The 17,448-nt window shown below is 41.7% G+C and overlaps 1 protein-coding gene and 1 non-coding gene across 2 annotated transcripts in view; both read left to right on the top strand.

The window, feature by feature from the left end:
• The window catches only part of LOC135526150 (WD repeat-containing protein 43-like), a 54,901-nt gene extending 39,006 nt beyond the window's left edge, over positions 1 to 15,895 (top strand). The window contains 3 exon segments of the mRNA XM_064954282.1: positions 5,828 to 5,891; positions 11,573 to 11,631; positions 11,844 to 15,895. Coding sequence (XP_064810354.1) covers positions 5,828 to 5,891; positions 11,573 to 11,631; positions 11,844 to 11,972 — 252 coding nt within the window. The 3' untranslated portion in view covers positions 11,973 to 15,895.
• LOC135527313 (small nucleolar RNA SNORA71) lies at positions 3,031 to 3,158 on the top strand. The gene has a single exon (XR_010453430.1). It is a non-coding gene; the product is annotated as a small nucleolar RNA SNORA71 (small nucleolar RNA).
• Positions 15,896 to 17,448: the final 1,553 nt, after the last annotated feature.

The raw sequence follows: 17,448 nt of genomic DNA, 5'->3' as shown, positions 1-17,448 counted from the left end.
ATCCAATAACGAAATAGCGCCCCCATAGATGTGGCAAAATGGCTTAACCTCTTACAACTTTGGAAGTATGCTTGGGGTCATTGTGCATTTGGAAGACCCATTTGCGACCAAGCTTTAACTTCCTGACTGATGTCTTGAGATATTGCTTCGATATATCCACGTCATTTACCATCCTCATTATGCCATCTATTTTGTGAAATGCCGCCACAATGATTCTGCCACCGCCGTGCTTCACGGAAGATGTTCTTTGGCTTGCAAGCCTCCCCCTTTTCCTCTAAACATGACAATGGTCATTATGGCCAAACAGTACTATTTTTGTTTCATCAGGCCAGGCCATCTTGCTTTTTTTATGGCAGTTTTGAAGCAGTGGCTTCTTCCTTGCTGAATAGCCTTTCAGCTTACGTCTATATAGGACTCGTTTTACTGTGAATATAGATACTTTTATACCGGTTTCCTCCAGCATCTTCACAAGGTCTTTTGCTGCTGTTCTGGGATTGATTAGCATTTTTCATCTCTAGGAGACAGAATGCGTCTCCTTCCTGAGCAGTATGACAGCTGCGTGGTCTCATGGTGTTTATACTTGCATACTATTGTTTGTACAGAACAACGTGGTTCCTTCAGGTGTTTGGAATTTGCTCTCAAGGATGAACCAGACTTGTGGAGCTCTACAGTTTTTTTTGAGGTCTTGGCTGATTTTCTTTAGATTTTCCCATGATGTCCAGCAAAGAGGCACTGAGTTTGAAGGTAGGCCTTGAAATACATCCACAGGTACACCTCCAATAGTCTATTTGACATTATTTAAGTCAATCAGAAGCTTCTAAAGACATGACTTTTTCTAGGATTTTCAAGCTGTTTAAAGGCACAGTCAACTTAGTCTATGTAAACTTCCGACTTCAATTGTACAACATACTATTAGTGCATTTTAGTATACTGTAAACAGTTTTCTTTAAGTTGAGTGTTCTGGCGCATCGCCTGCCTCCCGGAAGTTCATGCTTTTGCTTTGCGACTTCTTGTCAGCTTGTTAGCATAGCTAACAAATTACTAGCTTTTCATTTTAAGACTTCATTAACAAAGTCCATTGAGAACGCACAATGACAATACCACTTAGCTAAGCAAAGAACAACGTGAATAATCAAGTCAACTTATTAAATATGCTATACTGGCAAGTTCGCTGCATTAGTAGCCAAGTAACATACCCGTACATGAACTCCTCTCCCCGTGAAGGGATGAGTAGCGGAAGTTGAATTGGGCATGCATTTCATCCGGATGTGAAAATACTGCCCCCTGTCACCAAGAAGTTAAGTACTGCAGTGCATCTCCTCCTCATGGACTGCACCAGATTTGCCAGTTCTTGCTGTGACATGTTACCCCACTCTTCCTCCAAGGCACCTAGCCCTCACCCTCCGATCCGACAGGTCCCAGACGTTCTCAATGGGATTGAGATCAGGGTTCTTCTCTGGCCATGGCAGAACACTGACCTTGCAAGAAATCACGCACAGAACAAGCAGTATGGCTGGTGGCATTGTCATGCTGGAGGGTCATGTCAGGATGAGCCTGCAGGAAGGGTGCCACGTGAGGGAGGAGGAGGTCTTCCCTGTAACGCACAGAGTTGAGATTGCCTGCAATGACAACAAGCTCAGTCCGATGATGCTGTGACACACTGCCCCAGACCCTGACGGACCCTCCACCTCCAAACTGATCCCACCCCAGAGTACAGGCCCCAGTGTAATGCTTATTTCTTCGACAATAAATGCCTATCCAACCATCACTCCCGGTGGAACAAAACCGTGACTCGTCAGTGAAAAGCACTTTTTGCCAGTCCTGTCTGGTCCAGTGACGGTGGGTTTGTGCCCATAGGCGACATTGTTGCCGGTGATGTCTTGCCTTACAGCAAGCCCTCAATCCAGCATCTCAGCCCATTGAGGACAGTCTGAGCACTGATGGAGGAATTGTGCGTTCCTGGAGTTACTCGGGCAGTTGTTGTTGCCATCCTGTACCTGTCCCGCAGGTGTGATGTTCGGATGTACCAATCTTGTGCATGTGTTGTTACACGTGGTCTGGCACGGCGAGGACGATCAGCTGTCCGTCCTGTTGTGCTGTCTTAGGCGCCTCACAGTACGGACAGTACAATTTATTGCCCTGGCCACAGCTGCAGTCCTCATGCCTTCTTGAGGCATGCCTAAGCCACATTCACGCAGATTAGCGGGGACCCTGGGCATCTTTCTTTTGGTGTTTTTCTGAGTCAGTAGAAAGGCCTCTTTAGTGCCCTAAGTTTTCATTACTGTGACCTTTAATTGCCTACCGTCTGTACGCTGTTAGTGTCATAATGACCGTTCCCCAGGTGCATGTTCATTAATTATTTATGTTTCATTGAACAAGCATGGGAAACAGTGTTTAAAACCATTTACAATGAAGATCTGTGAAGTTAATTCTTAAAAATCCAAATATCTTTGAAAGACAGAGTCCTGAAAAGGGGACTTTGTTTTGTCCGAGTTTACATACAGCTGCTGTAATGATGGGCTATGCGGTTCGTAAGACTTGCGTAGCTAACAATTTGTCAGACAAAATAGCGTGTAACTTAATTGAGAAGTTATTTATTACATTGCTTAACATTTTAACATTTGTCGTTAATTAAAGCAATGAATTTCTATCCGCTCTCGTCGGACTTCAGCTGTATATTTTCCTCCATTTCATAAAACAAAAAAAAATTATGAAGCCATGCCCATTTCCTGGAGAATTGTATTTCGGGCTCCAAAAGCATGGCAGTAGTGTACACTGCTTGTTTTCGTACGACACCTGGGAACTTTTGGCATACTAACTATATCCATACCAGTAAGCATACTCTACGTACGCATTTTACTTTACAAATAGTACGGGTGTTCCAACTGCTCTAGTCAAGGTTTTGATGATAGGTTGTCTAGTTGAATAAGATGTTAGTACTGCAATAGCTCAAATAAGTGGATATGGCTAGGGTACTTGGAGATGTTCGGGAAACGTCTTAAGATGGATAAGACAGTGAAGTCACTTCTACCCTGTGTCGAAAGTGACTGTGGCCTTTTTGGTGGCCAGGTCATTGATAGTACAGGAACAGTGAAATGAGAGCCTTTCCCGTGTTTGATGGGCCCTTTGTCCCTTCCAAACCCTGGTTCTCTCATACATCTTTTTAGAGGATATTTAATGATTTGTCTAGTTTATTTGACACACTGCAGCACCTAACTGCATATGCTGCCATTGAATGAATAGAACGGGTGTCCCTATTCAAGCCATTGATGGCATAATGTGTAGGCTGGTGGCTATTGCGAGTGTATCCATAAGAGCAGGAAGTAAAATACAATGCATTCTGCAAGTATTCGTACCCATTCACTTTTTCCACATCTTTGTTACGTTATAGCCTTATTCTAAAATTGATAACATTTGTCATTATGGGGTGTGTGTGTGTGTGGGGGGGGGTTTAAGGAAACAAAGTAAAAACAGGTTTTGAGAAATGTTTGCAAATGTTAAAAAATGTAACAGTGCATGTCAGAGCGAAAACTAAGCCATGAGATTGAAGGAATTGTCCAAAGAGCTCCAAGACAGGGTTTTGTCGAGTCACAGATCCGGGAAAGGTTACCAAAACACTTCTGCAGCATTGAAGGTCCCCAAGAACACAGTGGTCTACATCATTCTTAAATGGAAACAGTTTGGAACCACAAAGACTCTTCCTAGAGCTGGCCGCCCGGACAAACTGAACAATCAGGAGAAGGGCTGTGGTCAGGGAGGTGGCCAAGAACCTGATGGTCACGCTGACAGAGCTTCTCTGTGGGGATGAGAGAACCTTCCAGAAGACAACCATCTCTGCAGCGCTCCACCAACCAGGCCATTTTGTGGAGTGCCCAGAAGTAAAGCACTTGACAGCCCGCTTGGAGTTTCCTAAAAGGCACATAAAGGACTCTGATCACGAGAGACAAGATTCTCTGGTCTGATGAAACCAAGATTGAACTCATTGGTCTGCATGCCAAGTGCCATGTTTCTAAGAAACCTGGCACTATCCCTACAGCAACGTTTTTTCAGCGGCGGGGACTGGGAGACGAGATTAACAGCGCAAAGTACAGAGGGTTCTTTGATGAAAACCTGCTCAGGACCTCGGACTGGGGCGAAGGTTCACCTTAAAACAGGACAACGATCCTAAGCACACAGCCAAGACAATGCAGGATTGTCTTTGGGACAAGTGTCAATGTCCTTGAGGCCCGGACAAACATCTCTGGAGACCTGAAAATAGCTGTGCAGCTATGCTCCCCATCCAACCTGACAGATTTTGTGTGGATCTGTAGAGAAGAATGGGAGAAACAGGCGTGCCAAGCTTGTACCCAAGAAGATGTGAGGCTACACTTGCTGCCGACGGTGCTGAAACAAAGTACCTAGTAAAGGGTCTGAATACTTACGTAAATGTGATATTTTCTACATGAGCAACATTTTTGAACCCAGTTGTTGTTATGTGCTATTGTGTGTAGATTGAGGGGAATAAACGTTTTCATTTTAAAATAAAGCTGTAATGTAACAATGTGGATAAAGTCGAGCTGTCGGATTACTTTAAGAATGCACTATATGTGTTTAAATTATGCTGTGTTCTTATTCAACTTAACTGACATTACAAAAAAGGCGTTGCATTGCCACTTAAGTTAACCTCTTGAAACTCTGGGGGCGCAATTTCATTTTTGGATGAAAAACGTTCCCGTTTTAAACAAGATATTTTGTCACAAAAAGATGCTCGACTATGCATATAATTGATAGCTTTGTAAAGAAAACACTGAATTTTCCAGAACTGCAAAGATATTGTCTGTGGGTGCCCTAGAACGGGAGCTACAGGCAAAACCAAGATGAAACGGCAACCAGGAGACTACATTTTCCAGGTGTCCGCCCGGTGTCCTCCGTCAAAATTGGTGCGTCATTTTCAGCTGCTGGTATTTTTCCATGCGATTCTGAGGGGAAAGCAGGCTTCCACAAACTGCATATCAATGAGATATGTGAAAAAAACACCTTGAGGATTGATTCTAAACAACGTTTGCCATGTTTCGGTCGATATTATGGAGTTAATTCGGAAAAAGTTTGATGTTTTGGTGACTGAATTTTCGGTTCGTTTCGGTAGCCAAATGTGATGTACAAAACGGAGCGATTTCTCCTACACAAAGATTCTTTCAGGAAAAACTGAACATTTGCTATGTAACTGAGTTTCCTCATTGAAAACATCCGAAGCTCTTCAAAGGTAAATTATTTTATTTATTTGGTTATCTGGTTTTTGTGAAAATGTTGCGTGCTAAATGCTACGCAAAATGCTAAGCTAGCTTGCAATACTCTTACACAAATGATTGGTTTGCTATGGTTCAAAAGCATATTTTGAAAATCTGAGATGACAGTGTTGTTAAGACAAGGCTAAGCTTGAGAGCAGGCGCATTATTTTCATTTTATTTGCGATTTTCAGAAATCGTTAACGTTGCGTTATGCTAATGAGCCTGAGGCTTTATTCACGATCCCGGATCCGGGATGGGGAGTATCAAGAGGTTACAACATTTGAATAAACTTTCTATATTGTCTTGAAAAAGATTGCATCACAATACCAGGCAGCCATTGCGAGTGTTCCCGTGAAATGACCAGTCAACTGCCAGGGTTAGAAGTATATACCAAGTATTTCTGTGTGCTGCTGCATTGTTGCCAAGGCCAGTGCTTCCCATGATAATCTGCAGTCCTGTGCTCAACAGGACAATGCCTTCATTGGACAAATGAAACTGTCCATTCAGCTTTTCCCCCACCGGTGGCAACTGCTGCCTCCTAAAGTGTGTTTCTCTCCCAGGTGGTGACAGGTGACAGTGGTGTCACAGACGTGGACCATAAGGCCAAGCTTGTCTACGAGGACGGTAAGGTCTCACTGTTTTTCTTTTTCTTTTTATACCTTTATCACTCTGTATCCTCATTTATTTTTATTTATATATACACACTCACTGTATATTTCTTGGTTAACAATGATTTGAAAACGGATAAGCATGAGAGCAATTGGGGGGGTGGTGTGTTGTGATTTGGCATGCCGGTCAGGGTATGCAAATCCTGACTACAGCTTTTGCTGGGCAGCCAGCGAACTTACTCATCATGGCACTGTATAAAACTGCATATGAAATTGGCTTTTGATTAAATAATTAGGGCCGGTAGCTATTTCCTATTAGGGCTCGGGAATATGGCCAAAATATCAATGTTTTAATGTTTGTCGGCTATTTAGCAGTATTTTATGTTTCTGAACAATACATTTTCTAAATATGGTTTGAGTAGTAGGCTTGGGTGGTATTCTGTATATTTGGAAATTACCACGGGATGATTTTTCAATACCTTTGGAACTATTGCTGACTGTTTTTCAATGCATTTTAGTGTTTGTAGCTACTTGAGTAAATACCTGCAGTCAACTTGAACGGAACGTTAGGTGCTAAAGCAGATCGCATTCATTTCCCCTACCACATTATTTTACATTATGAAGCTTACCGTAGTTCCCCAGAACAGTTGAGCCAGTCAGGTGTTTGTAAATTGCACAATGGGGGAGCGGGAGCTGCTGAGTCCAGCTGTTTGCCATGGGATGCGTTTTATATTGAAAGTCAACTTTTTTTTCCTTCAATATTGTGATCTGGGACATGCAACTATTGTTTTTCTTCACAGAAAACACAGTAGGTCAACACATTCGGCAGAAAATGGCTTTATTTTCATCAAATGACAACAGAAGTGCAATGCTATTTGGTTGGCATGTTTATCATAGAAACTGTATTATATACAGTTCCTAATGTTTTGTTTGAAGTTAATCTTGCGTTTTACCGGTGAAAAGTCGGCTGGCTACACTGAGAAGTAGCTACACATCAGTCAGAGCACAGAATGCCCATTCATGAACTGTCATCCGAGTGGAATGACACTGAAGCACAAAATTACGGTGATGCCGAGCAGGGGGGAAAATCCTGTGAGAAACGCAGAATTCCGCTTTAACTCGACCCGCAGTATTTAGTTGAGGTTTGGAGTTTAGTGAAGGCTTTGTCCTAAATCCAATATGTTTAGTTTAACAAGACATTCAGGACTAACTTATTCCTTGCCACCTGTTCTGAAACTAACTGCAGCTCTTTAAGTGTTTCAGTCACTGTAGTAGCTGACATGTATAGTCTTGAGTCATCTGCATACATGGACACACAGACTTTACTCAAAGCAAACAAAACAACCCCCACAATCTTTTTACCATCAATTTCTCTCAGCCAATCAGTCATTTGTGTAAGTGCTGTGCTTGTTGAATGTCCTTTCCTTTAAGCATGCTGAAAGTTTATCAATTTTACTATAAAATAGCATTGTAGCATTGCGTTTGGTAACCGGCTGATTAGGAGTGGCAATTTCATCTGCTAGTATCCTCACTAATTTTCCATCCGCCCCGGTCGGTGGTCATTGTTGATGGAGGAATAATTGTCTTTCATAATTTGGTCAGATTTACTTGGATGTGTTGTGTCAGCGTTTGTTGCTGTCATGTCGAAGTTAGTTAATTGTGCAAATGAAAAAATGATTTAAGTAGTTAGCATTATCAGTTGGTTTTGTAATGAATGAGCAATCTGATTCAACGAATGATGGAACCGAGTTTGCCTTTTCCCAATTTTTTTTTATTAAAGTCGCTCCAAAGCTTTTTACTGTCATTCTTTCTCATTTATCTTTATTTCATAGTGTAGTTTAGTCACATGATTTATCAATTTGCATGAAGTTTCTGCCAATTCCTTTTGCAGCCAGACTTATTTCACATTCCTTTTGCCTCATCCCTCTCAACCTTAACATTCTTCTGTTCTTCATCAATCCACAGGGATATCTGTTTTTATAGTCATTTTCTTAATGGGTGCATGCTTATTAGTAACTGGAATAAGCAATTTCATAAATGTGTTAAGTGCAGTGTGTTTGTTCCTCATTACCCACCACAGACCAACAAATATTCTTTACATCAACAACATAGGAATGACTACAACACTTCTTCTATGACCTCTTATACACTATATTAGGCCCTGCCTTCGTAACTTTGCTTTTCCTAGATATGGCTACTATATATTATCACTACAGCCAATGGATCTAGATACTGCTTTCAAGCACATTTCTGTCGTATTAGTAAAGATGTGATCAATACATGTTGATGATTTCGTTCCTGTGCTGTTTGTAACTACCCTGGTAGGTTGACTGATAACCTGAACCAGGTTGCAGGCCTGGTTACAGTTTGAAGCTTTTTCTTGAGCGGGCAGCTGGATGAAAGCTAGTCAATATTTAAATCATCCCCTGAAAGTCTACCCCTCTGTTGATATCACATACATTATCAAGCATTTCACACATGTTATCCATATACTGACTGTTAGCACTTGGTGGTCTATAGCAGTTTCCCACCAGAATGGGTTTTGGGTGCGGCAGATTAACCTGTAGCCATATTATATCAACATTATTTAATATGAGATTGTCTCTTAGCTACAGGAATGTGGTTCTGAATATAAACAGAACCACAACCTCCACAATTGGCATTTCTATATTTTCTGTAAATGTTATAACCTTGTATTGCTACCACTGCATCATCAAAGGTATTATCTTAGTGAGTTTCAGAGACAGTCAGATTATGAATTTTATCTGTTACTAGCAAATTATTAAGATACATATGTTTAACGTGGACTGTTTTGAGCGCTATTCTTCTGGGATGCTTGATTATTTTCATTGCTTTGCTGGGAAGCCTAGCAGAAGTAGATATGTTATTTGTTAGTGCAGGGTGAGCTGCTCACAGTGTACTTCCTCATAGGGCACACCAGCTTAGTGCTAACAGTATAAATCTGGTTCATAGGTACATGATTACTGCATACAATAGCTGTAGGATCAGCAGAGGCATTCAGTACAGGTAAAGGGACATACATTTGGTTCCTTACATTGTCCACCAACACCCCTGGTATAATGTACAATTGCTGAAGCATTATGACAACTCAGCATCACAATGGTAGGGGTTACCTGAGCTCGGCTTGAGTCATTGATAAGTCATTGTCTCAATGCAGCCTTATAATGCTGTGAAAGGAGCCAGGAACCCAAATTATTTGGGTGGATGCCATCCGTGTAAAACGTGTTTTTCCCCAAAGGAATTGAAATTGTCAACAAAAGTTTCACCCATTGCGCTGCAATAATCACTTAGCCAGTTGTGAAGAGAGAATCCTTCAGTTGTGAAGAGAGAGTGGTCATTTTTCCAAAAACCAGCCTGAAACTCTTTCTAAAGACTTGAAATCTAGTGGAAGCCCTAGGAACTGCAATTTGGGAGTACTTGGACTTATAATTATAGTACTAGCCGTTTGAAATCAGTGTTATGCTGAATTTTTTTTTTGGTGGAGATGGTTTGTCCTCGGGGTTTCGCCTGCCATATCAGTTCTGTTAATCTCAGACATAATTGTAACAGTTTTAGAAAATGTAGAGTTTTTCTATCCAAATCTGCCAATTATATGCATATCCTAGCTTCTGGGCCTGAGAAACAGGCAGGTTACTTTGGGCACGCTTTTCATCCGGACGTGAAAATACTGCCCCCCCATCCCAACAGTTTTTAACATAAATATGTAACTCTGGCCAACATGTTCATTTTAATGACATCGACACTTCCAAAAAGTAAACGATTGTTTCAAACTTGCCAAATCGAGGGATAGAAAATAGTTAACCAATTACTATTATGTATCGTCCGTTAGGATCAGCAATTACCTCAGAAGACACAAAGCGGTTAGATTTATCATCCAAAATTTCAGCACCTCTTAATTTACTATAAGTTGAACAGTTTACCAACCCAGTCCCTGCAAATCCGAAAGTGCTCACCAGTCCTCAAGTGAGTCTCTTGTAGAAATGCCAGATTCGCCTTCAAACCCTTTAAATGTGTCATCACCTGCTTTTGTTTCACAGGGTTGTTAGCCCCCTTGATGTTTCACGAAATGTACTTGATGGTATTATTCCGGGAACCCTGAGCACTCCCGTTATACAATCCTTTCATTAGAGTGGAAAAGCAATGAATACCCAAAAACCCCAGGATAACTTGTCTCAGAGTAATAATGTATTTGGAAAAGGTATAGGGGGAAAAACACTGAAAAGACAATGGCATTAAAACTGAACAATTCAACCTCCTGCACCTCACCCCAGACAATACCTCCCCAAAAGAGGTACAAGCCTAAATAGAACGTTTTCTCATTTTGAGAGTGCGGCATTAAACCCACAGTCCCGCACTTTAAAGTGGGGAAGCAGCTCCCTCGTCCGAGATTCTCCATCTTCTCATGGAAAAAGTGCACTCGAATATCAGGGGGCCTCTCACAGTCCCGCTATCCCGGGGCTTGGATGCAGTGACCGGTGGGCACAATCAATCAGGGGCGTCTCGTACATGGCAAGAACATCCTTCAGCAGCCCAGTGACTAAATCCGTGGCGCAAGGCATTTCTGTCGACTCTGGGACCGATACCAGTCTCAGGTTATTGTGACGAGAAAATCCCTCTAACCTCACACAGCTCTGCTGTACCTTTTTTTTCTCCCCCAGATCCGCAGCCAGGCGTTTCATGTCAACCTCCAGTGAGGTAGTCAGGTCAGAGACACTGGTAGCAGAGGTCTCCAGTGCTGCAATCGTCATGGTGTACAACTGTTTTGAGTGACGTGATAGCTGTGACAGTCTCGTTTTGTAGGATAGTTAAATCTGCTTTTAAAGTATCATAAACCTTATGTATTCGAGTCTCAATTGTAGCAACTACCCTTAGTTTAAATGAAAACATCTCTGAGCATAGTAGCTTGATGCCCTCAAAAGTTAATTTCAGTGCCACCAGGCAAAGCCGCACCCCGGGTAAATTGCTAGTCTCCGGACCCTCCGACTCAAGAGGTGGTGATATAAATCGCTCTTGTAGGCCAGGTTCTCTGTGTTTTTGGTTCTATTTTTTCCCCGACATGCTGTCATTTTAAAGCAAAGTAGTCAAGGGTATTACTGAAATTGATCACTTTTCTGTAGCCGGCTGAAAATGTGTGTAACAGACGGAGCCGGCACTAATGGAAAACACTGGTATATATTATTTTTTGTATCCCTTTTATAATCAGGACCTGTTAATGGTAGGGACCAGCACTTTGATTTTGTGGTCTTTTAGTGATTTTTTTTTTTGTTGTAAATGTTAACAACGCAAAATTGGGATGTTAATATCCCTAGTGACTGTTACCTGTGTAAATGTGCTCGAGCGGACCTGTGTATTTGCTTTAGGGAAGAATCACATCAAGCAGCCAGTCGAGATCCTCCATCACAGCCTCTGAGTTTTTAGCTCAATTGTGCTGTCAAAGCGAACAGGCCCTGAATGTCAACTAATTCAAATGTGAATATGTACTTTTCACCCAACAGTATTTAAGAGAAAGGTGCTTTTTTACAGTTTAGTTCCCTCACCTCTCTGGCCATCTCTCCCCCTTTTCTGTGGTATGATTCATGTCTCTCTGATGTAATAAAGCTGTCAAGTGGTTCTGTAAAGTGTCTCGACTGTGGCTTTGTGAATGACTGGTTTTTGTCTTGTCCCTCCGCTCTACAGCGTCCTCTGATGAAGACAAGGCTTCAGGCGATGAAGGTCTTCCAGACGAAGATTCTGATGTAAGTGGTACTGAGACAAAGGGGCTGTGGGTGGGAAGGAATGCAGGTGGGTTGTGAAACGCCTACTCAAGTTTATATGGCGGTGTTGTAAAGCAGACTTTTGCTCTTGAACAAACATATTCTCACAGATCATTATGTTTATTGTTAGTTTCACTTGTGAACTGCGGTCTTTTACTGAGTTGTTGGGTTGACCTGGGAATTTGTCTGTGCAGAACTGGGAGGAGGATGGCATAGAGGAAGACAAGCATAGAGAAGAAGAGACTGAGGAAGGCATGAGGACGGAATCCAAAGCTAACGGTGATTCCGACAAGGAACCGGGAAACGAGAGCGAGGAAGAATGATGCTCTTCAAAGGAAACAATTTCAAAATGAACACACAAAAATGGACCTGAGATTGTACTTTTATTTTCATGCTTTGTTTTTATTGTATCAGAACATAAATGGTTCTACAAAAAAATGGACATGCAGTGGGTGCGTGTGACCGGCTGTGAACGAGGCCTATTCTTTTCCTGGGACAGCAAACAAAGGCGGGAATGTGTTATCCCCACAACCAAGCTGAAAGCCCCATATTTGGAATATTTTCCAGAGATTCAAGACCCATGCTTCTGTCCCAATCTCCTCCTTTCTCCACTTTGTCGTTGGTTCTGGGTGTAAATCAAGTGTGACCCCCCCCCCCCCCCACTGCTTATTCCAGAGAAGTGGTGGCCTTGTTGCCTGACATGGGATGCATCCAAATGGCTCCATATTCCCTACATACAGTTGATGTCGGAAGTTTACATACACTTAGGTTGGAGTTATTAAAACTCGTTTTTCAACCACTCCACAAATTTCTTGTTAACCTGTCTAGGACTGTCCGGAACCCCTCGGCAACAGCCAGTGAAATTGCAGGGCGCCAAATACAAATATCATAAATATAAGTATTAGGCACCATTTTAAAGATAAAATTCTTGTTAATCCAGCCAGTGTCTGATTTCAAAAATGCTTTACAGCAAAAGCTCCACAAACAATTGTTAGGTCACCACCAACTCACAGAAAATCCAGCCATTTTTCCAGTCAAAGAGAGGAGTCACAAAAAGAGATGGCAATTAATCACTAACCTTTGATCTTCATCAGACGACACTCATAGGAATTCATGTTATGCAATACATGTATGTTTTGTTCGGTAAAGTTCATATTCATATCCAAAAATCTTAGTTTACATTGGCGTGTTACGTTCAGTAGTTCCAAAACATGCAGTGATATTGCACAGCGCCACATGAATTCACAGAGATACCCATCCATTATAAATGTCAATGAAAATACAATTTTTAGACATGGAAATATAGATACACTTCTCCTTAATTGCAACTGCTGTGTTTGATTTTAATTCAATTTTACGGAAAAAGCATAATCTGAGAACGGCGCGCAGAGCCCAAACCAGCCAGAGAAATATCCGCCATGATGGGTAAGTCAACATTATTCATAAACAGTATTATAAATATTCACTTACCTTTGATCTTCATCAGAATGCACTCCCAGGATCGCAGTTCCACCATAAATGCTTGTTTTGTTCGATAATGTCCATTTATGTCCAATAGCTTCTTTTGTTAGGTCGTTTGGTAAACAAATCCAAATGCGCGATCTGGTCCTTTCGGACAAAACGTTCAAAAGGTTATATTACAGGTCGAAGGAACTTGTCAAACTAAGTATAGAATCAATCTTTAGGATGTTTCTATCATAAAAGTTCAATAATGTTCCAACTGGAGAATTCCTGTCTGTAGAGAAGCAATGGAACGACAGCTACCTCTCAAGTGAAAGCGCGTGACTGAGAACGAGGCTGAAGGCAGACCACTGACTCAAAAGAGCTCCCATCCGGCTCCACATCACAGTAGAATCCTCATTCAAGTTTCTAAAGACGGTTGACATCTAGTGGAAGCCTTAGGAAGTGCAACATAACCAATATCCCACTATGTATTTAATAGGGGTGAGTTCAAAAACTACAAACCTCAGATTTCCCACTTCCGGTTTGGATTTTTTCTCAGGCTTTTGCCTGCCATATGAGTTCTGTTATACACAGACATCATTCAAACAATTTTAGAATCTTCGGGGTGTTTTCTATTCAATAATAATGTTAGCATCTGGGACTGTGTAGGAGGCAGTTCACTCTGGACACACTATCCATCCAAAAGTGAAAATGCTGCCCCCTATCCCAAAGAAGTTAACAAACTATAGTTTTGGCAAGTCGGTTAGGACATCTACATCTAAGTCATTTTTTCAACAATTGTTTACAGACAGATTATTTCGCTTATAATTCACTGTATCACAATTCCAGTGGGTCAGAAGTTTACATTAAGTTGACTGTGCCTTTTAAACAGCTTGGAAAATTCCAGAAAATGATACCATGGCCTTTGAAGCTTTTGATAGGCTAATTGACATCATTTGAGTCAATTGGAGGTGTACCTGTGGATGTATTTCAAGGCCTACCTTCAAACTCAGTGCCTCTTTGCTTGACATTATGGGAAAATCTATCTGAAAGGCCACTCAGCAAGGAAGAAGTCACTGCTGAAATGTCTTCTGGTCTGATGAAACAAAAATAGAACTGTTTGGCCATAATGACCATCGTTATATTTGGAGGGAAAAGGTGGGGGAAAAGGGAAAACTATCCCAACCGTGAAGCACAGGGGTGGCAGCATCATGTTGTGGGGGTGCTGTGCTGCAGGAGGGACTGGTGTTCACAAAATAGATGGCTTCATGAGGAAGGAACATTGTGGCTATATTGAAGCAACATCTCAAGACATCAGTCAGGAAGTTAAAGCTTGGTCGCAAATGGGTCTTCCAAATGGACAATGACCCCCAAGCCTACTTCCAAAGTTGTAGCAAAATGGCTTAAGGACAACAAAGTCAAGGTATTGGGAGTGGCCATCACAAAGCCCTGACTTCAAGCTTATAGAGAATTTGTGGGCAGAACTGAAATTGTGTGCGAGCAAGGAGGCCTACAAACCTGATTCAGTTACACCAGCTCTGTCAGGATGAATGGGCCAAAATGCTCCCAATTTTTGTGGGAAGTTTGTGGAAGGCTACCAAATACTAATTGAGTGTATGCATTCTTCTGACCCACTGGGGAATGTGATGAAAGAAATAAAAGCTGAAATAAATCATTCTCTCTACTATTATTCTGACATTTCACTTTCTTAAAATAAAGTGGTGATCCTAACTGACCTACAACAGGGAATTTTTTATTAGTATTAAACGTCAGGAATTGTGAAAAACTGAGTTGGAATACACCTTGGCCAAATATATTTGTACTTCTGACTTACACTGTAGCTCACTACTTCCCCTGGCCCGTAGTGCTCAGGTCGAAATTTGTGAACTATATACGGTGCCATTTTGGATGCAACCATGACTAATAGATAATGTCCCCTTGCGATGTAAATCTGTATGAAAGCTGCAGTGTTTGTAGGCGTCCCCAGCTACCCACCAGAATCCTTGAATTAAGTTCAGTCTCCAACTGAACCGTTTTTCTCCCAACCCTCTTCTGTTTGTCCTTCACTCCTTTTGTCCAATGAGTTTTTCAGGGCATGGAGATCATTCCACGGCTTAAAATCATAGCTTGAGGGGTGACCAGAGAAAATAATTAACTTTGCTCGATTAGGTGAATTAATGGGTTTTCAAAATGTTTGCAGCTCATTTTGTTCATTTACACATCGGTCAACAAATTTGATTGAAAATCACTCTCCTTGTACTCAGCTGTTGTTTGCTACTTTACTTTTTCTTGAGAGGAAAATACAACTGACTGAATGTTCCTTGACATAGTTTTGCACTTTGTGAGCAGACTAAAAGTTGAATTGATATTGGTTGGTTATTCAAAAAAATGCAACCATGGGTTAGTTGTACAATAGAAACAACCTGACGGGGGTACTATTTGGGGCTGAGATGAGCAGGGTTGCACGTGTATAAGGACAAACATTAGTCATCTACAGAGCAGATAACCTAAAGCAAGATTTAAAAAATACTCCATTAGGACAGAAGGTGGAAAACTACAACAGTTGAATTACTAAAAGGTGGGAAAGTTTAAATCTCTTCACACGTTACAATGTAGGATAATCTGATGAAAGGCACAGAAAATAGAACTAACAAAAGATTCAAGATAGAGCCTGCAGGGCATTACTGTCAATAACAATGTTTCCATGCAAGTAAAACAATACCGTATTTAAAACAAAAACGAAATCATGACAGATGTAATGTAAAGTGTTTTTGTACAATTTTATAAATGCTGACAGATCATTTGTCTGACTTGGTTGGATCTTTTTGTGTTAGTAAAATGTAATTATGCGAGAAGTGTTGGTGGAAATGCCTATGTGCAGATATTGATGACTTATTACAAGCGAGTTTATTACAAGAGCATCAGCGACGTCGTACCCACGCAACTATTAAAACATTACCAATCCAGAAACCGTGGATTGATGGCAGCATTCGCGCGAAACTAAAAGCGCAAACCACTGCTTTTAACCAGGGCAAGGTGACCGGATCCAAACAGTGTAGCTATTCCCTCCGCAAGGCAATCAAACAAGCTAAGTGTCAGTAAAGAGACAAAGTAGAGTCGCAAGTCAACGGCTCAGACACGAGAAGTATGTAGCAGGGTCTACAGTCAATCACGGATTACAAAAAGAAAACCAGCCCTGTCGCGTACCAGGATGTCTTGCTCCCAGACAGAGACTAAACAACTTCTTTGCTTGCTTTGAGGACAATACAGTGCCACTGACACGGCCCGCTACCAAAACCTGTGGACTCTCCTTCACTGCAGCCGACTGTGAGTAAAACATTTAAACGTGTTAACCCTCGCAAGGTTACATGCCCAGATGGCATCTCCAGCTGCGTCCTCAGAGCATGCGCAGAGCAGCTGGCTGGTGTGTTTACGGACATATTCAGAGGGCCACCATTGTTCCTGTTCCCAAGAAAGCTAAGGTAACTGAGCTAAACGACTACCGTAGCACTCACTTCCGTCATCATGAAGTGCTTTGAGAGACTAGTCAAGGACCATATCACCTCCACCCTACCTGACACCCTTGACCCACTACAATTTACTTACCGCCCCAATAGGTCCACAGACGAAGCAACCACACTGCACACTGCCCTAACCCATCTGGACAAGAGGAATACCTATGTGAGAATGCTGTTCATAGACTACAGCTCAGCATTTAACACCATAGTACCCTCCAAACTCTTCATCAAGTTCGAGACCCTTGTTCCAGTTTAACAAAGTTTACTATACCGTATGAACACACTCAAAGGTTGCCATTACACTCAAGGCTAGGTCCATCAACAACAAGACTCCCTGCGCAGGCGCACTCTTGACTGCTTGATAGCCCCGTAATAACAGAAATATAGGGATACTTAAAACATGGACTTAACAATCTCCCCTTTGCTTTAAAGACAAATAAAACAACATCATTAAATGTCCAAGTATTATTCAAGATCCCCATTACAAACGGGTTGTGTGACAGTTTTTATTTGTATTACTCAAGCTGCCACTTTCCATTACTGAGAGCCTGTAGGAGCACAAGACCAGATGCTCCTTTTTAGTCAAGACAGTCAGCAAGCTGGATTCTCTGTGCTTAAGTTCCTTAATGCTGCTGATCTCAAGATGAAGTCTTTTCTCTGTGACAGACTTGGTTGACTTCACAGCATCAACTAATGAGTAGTTGTCAGTGGCACAAACTACAGGTAGAATGTACCGTTTTGTCTCACCAGTGGTAAGCTCTGAGAACAGGGTTGCAAGAAAGATCGCATTGTCAATTCCATCTGCAAGAGCAAATGTTTCTCCAGCAAGTGTGCTTCG

Source organism: Oncorhynchus masou, chromosome 32 (genome assembly GCF_036934945.1).
Source record: "Oncorhynchus masou masou isolate Uvic2021 chromosome 32, UVic_Omas_1.1, whole genome shotgun sequence".
NCBI classification, from domain to species: domain Eukaryota; kingdom Metazoa; phylum Chordata; class Actinopteri; order Salmoniformes; family Salmonidae; genus Oncorhynchus; species Oncorhynchus masou.
This window is presented reverse-complemented; position numbering and strand designations above follow the sequence as displayed.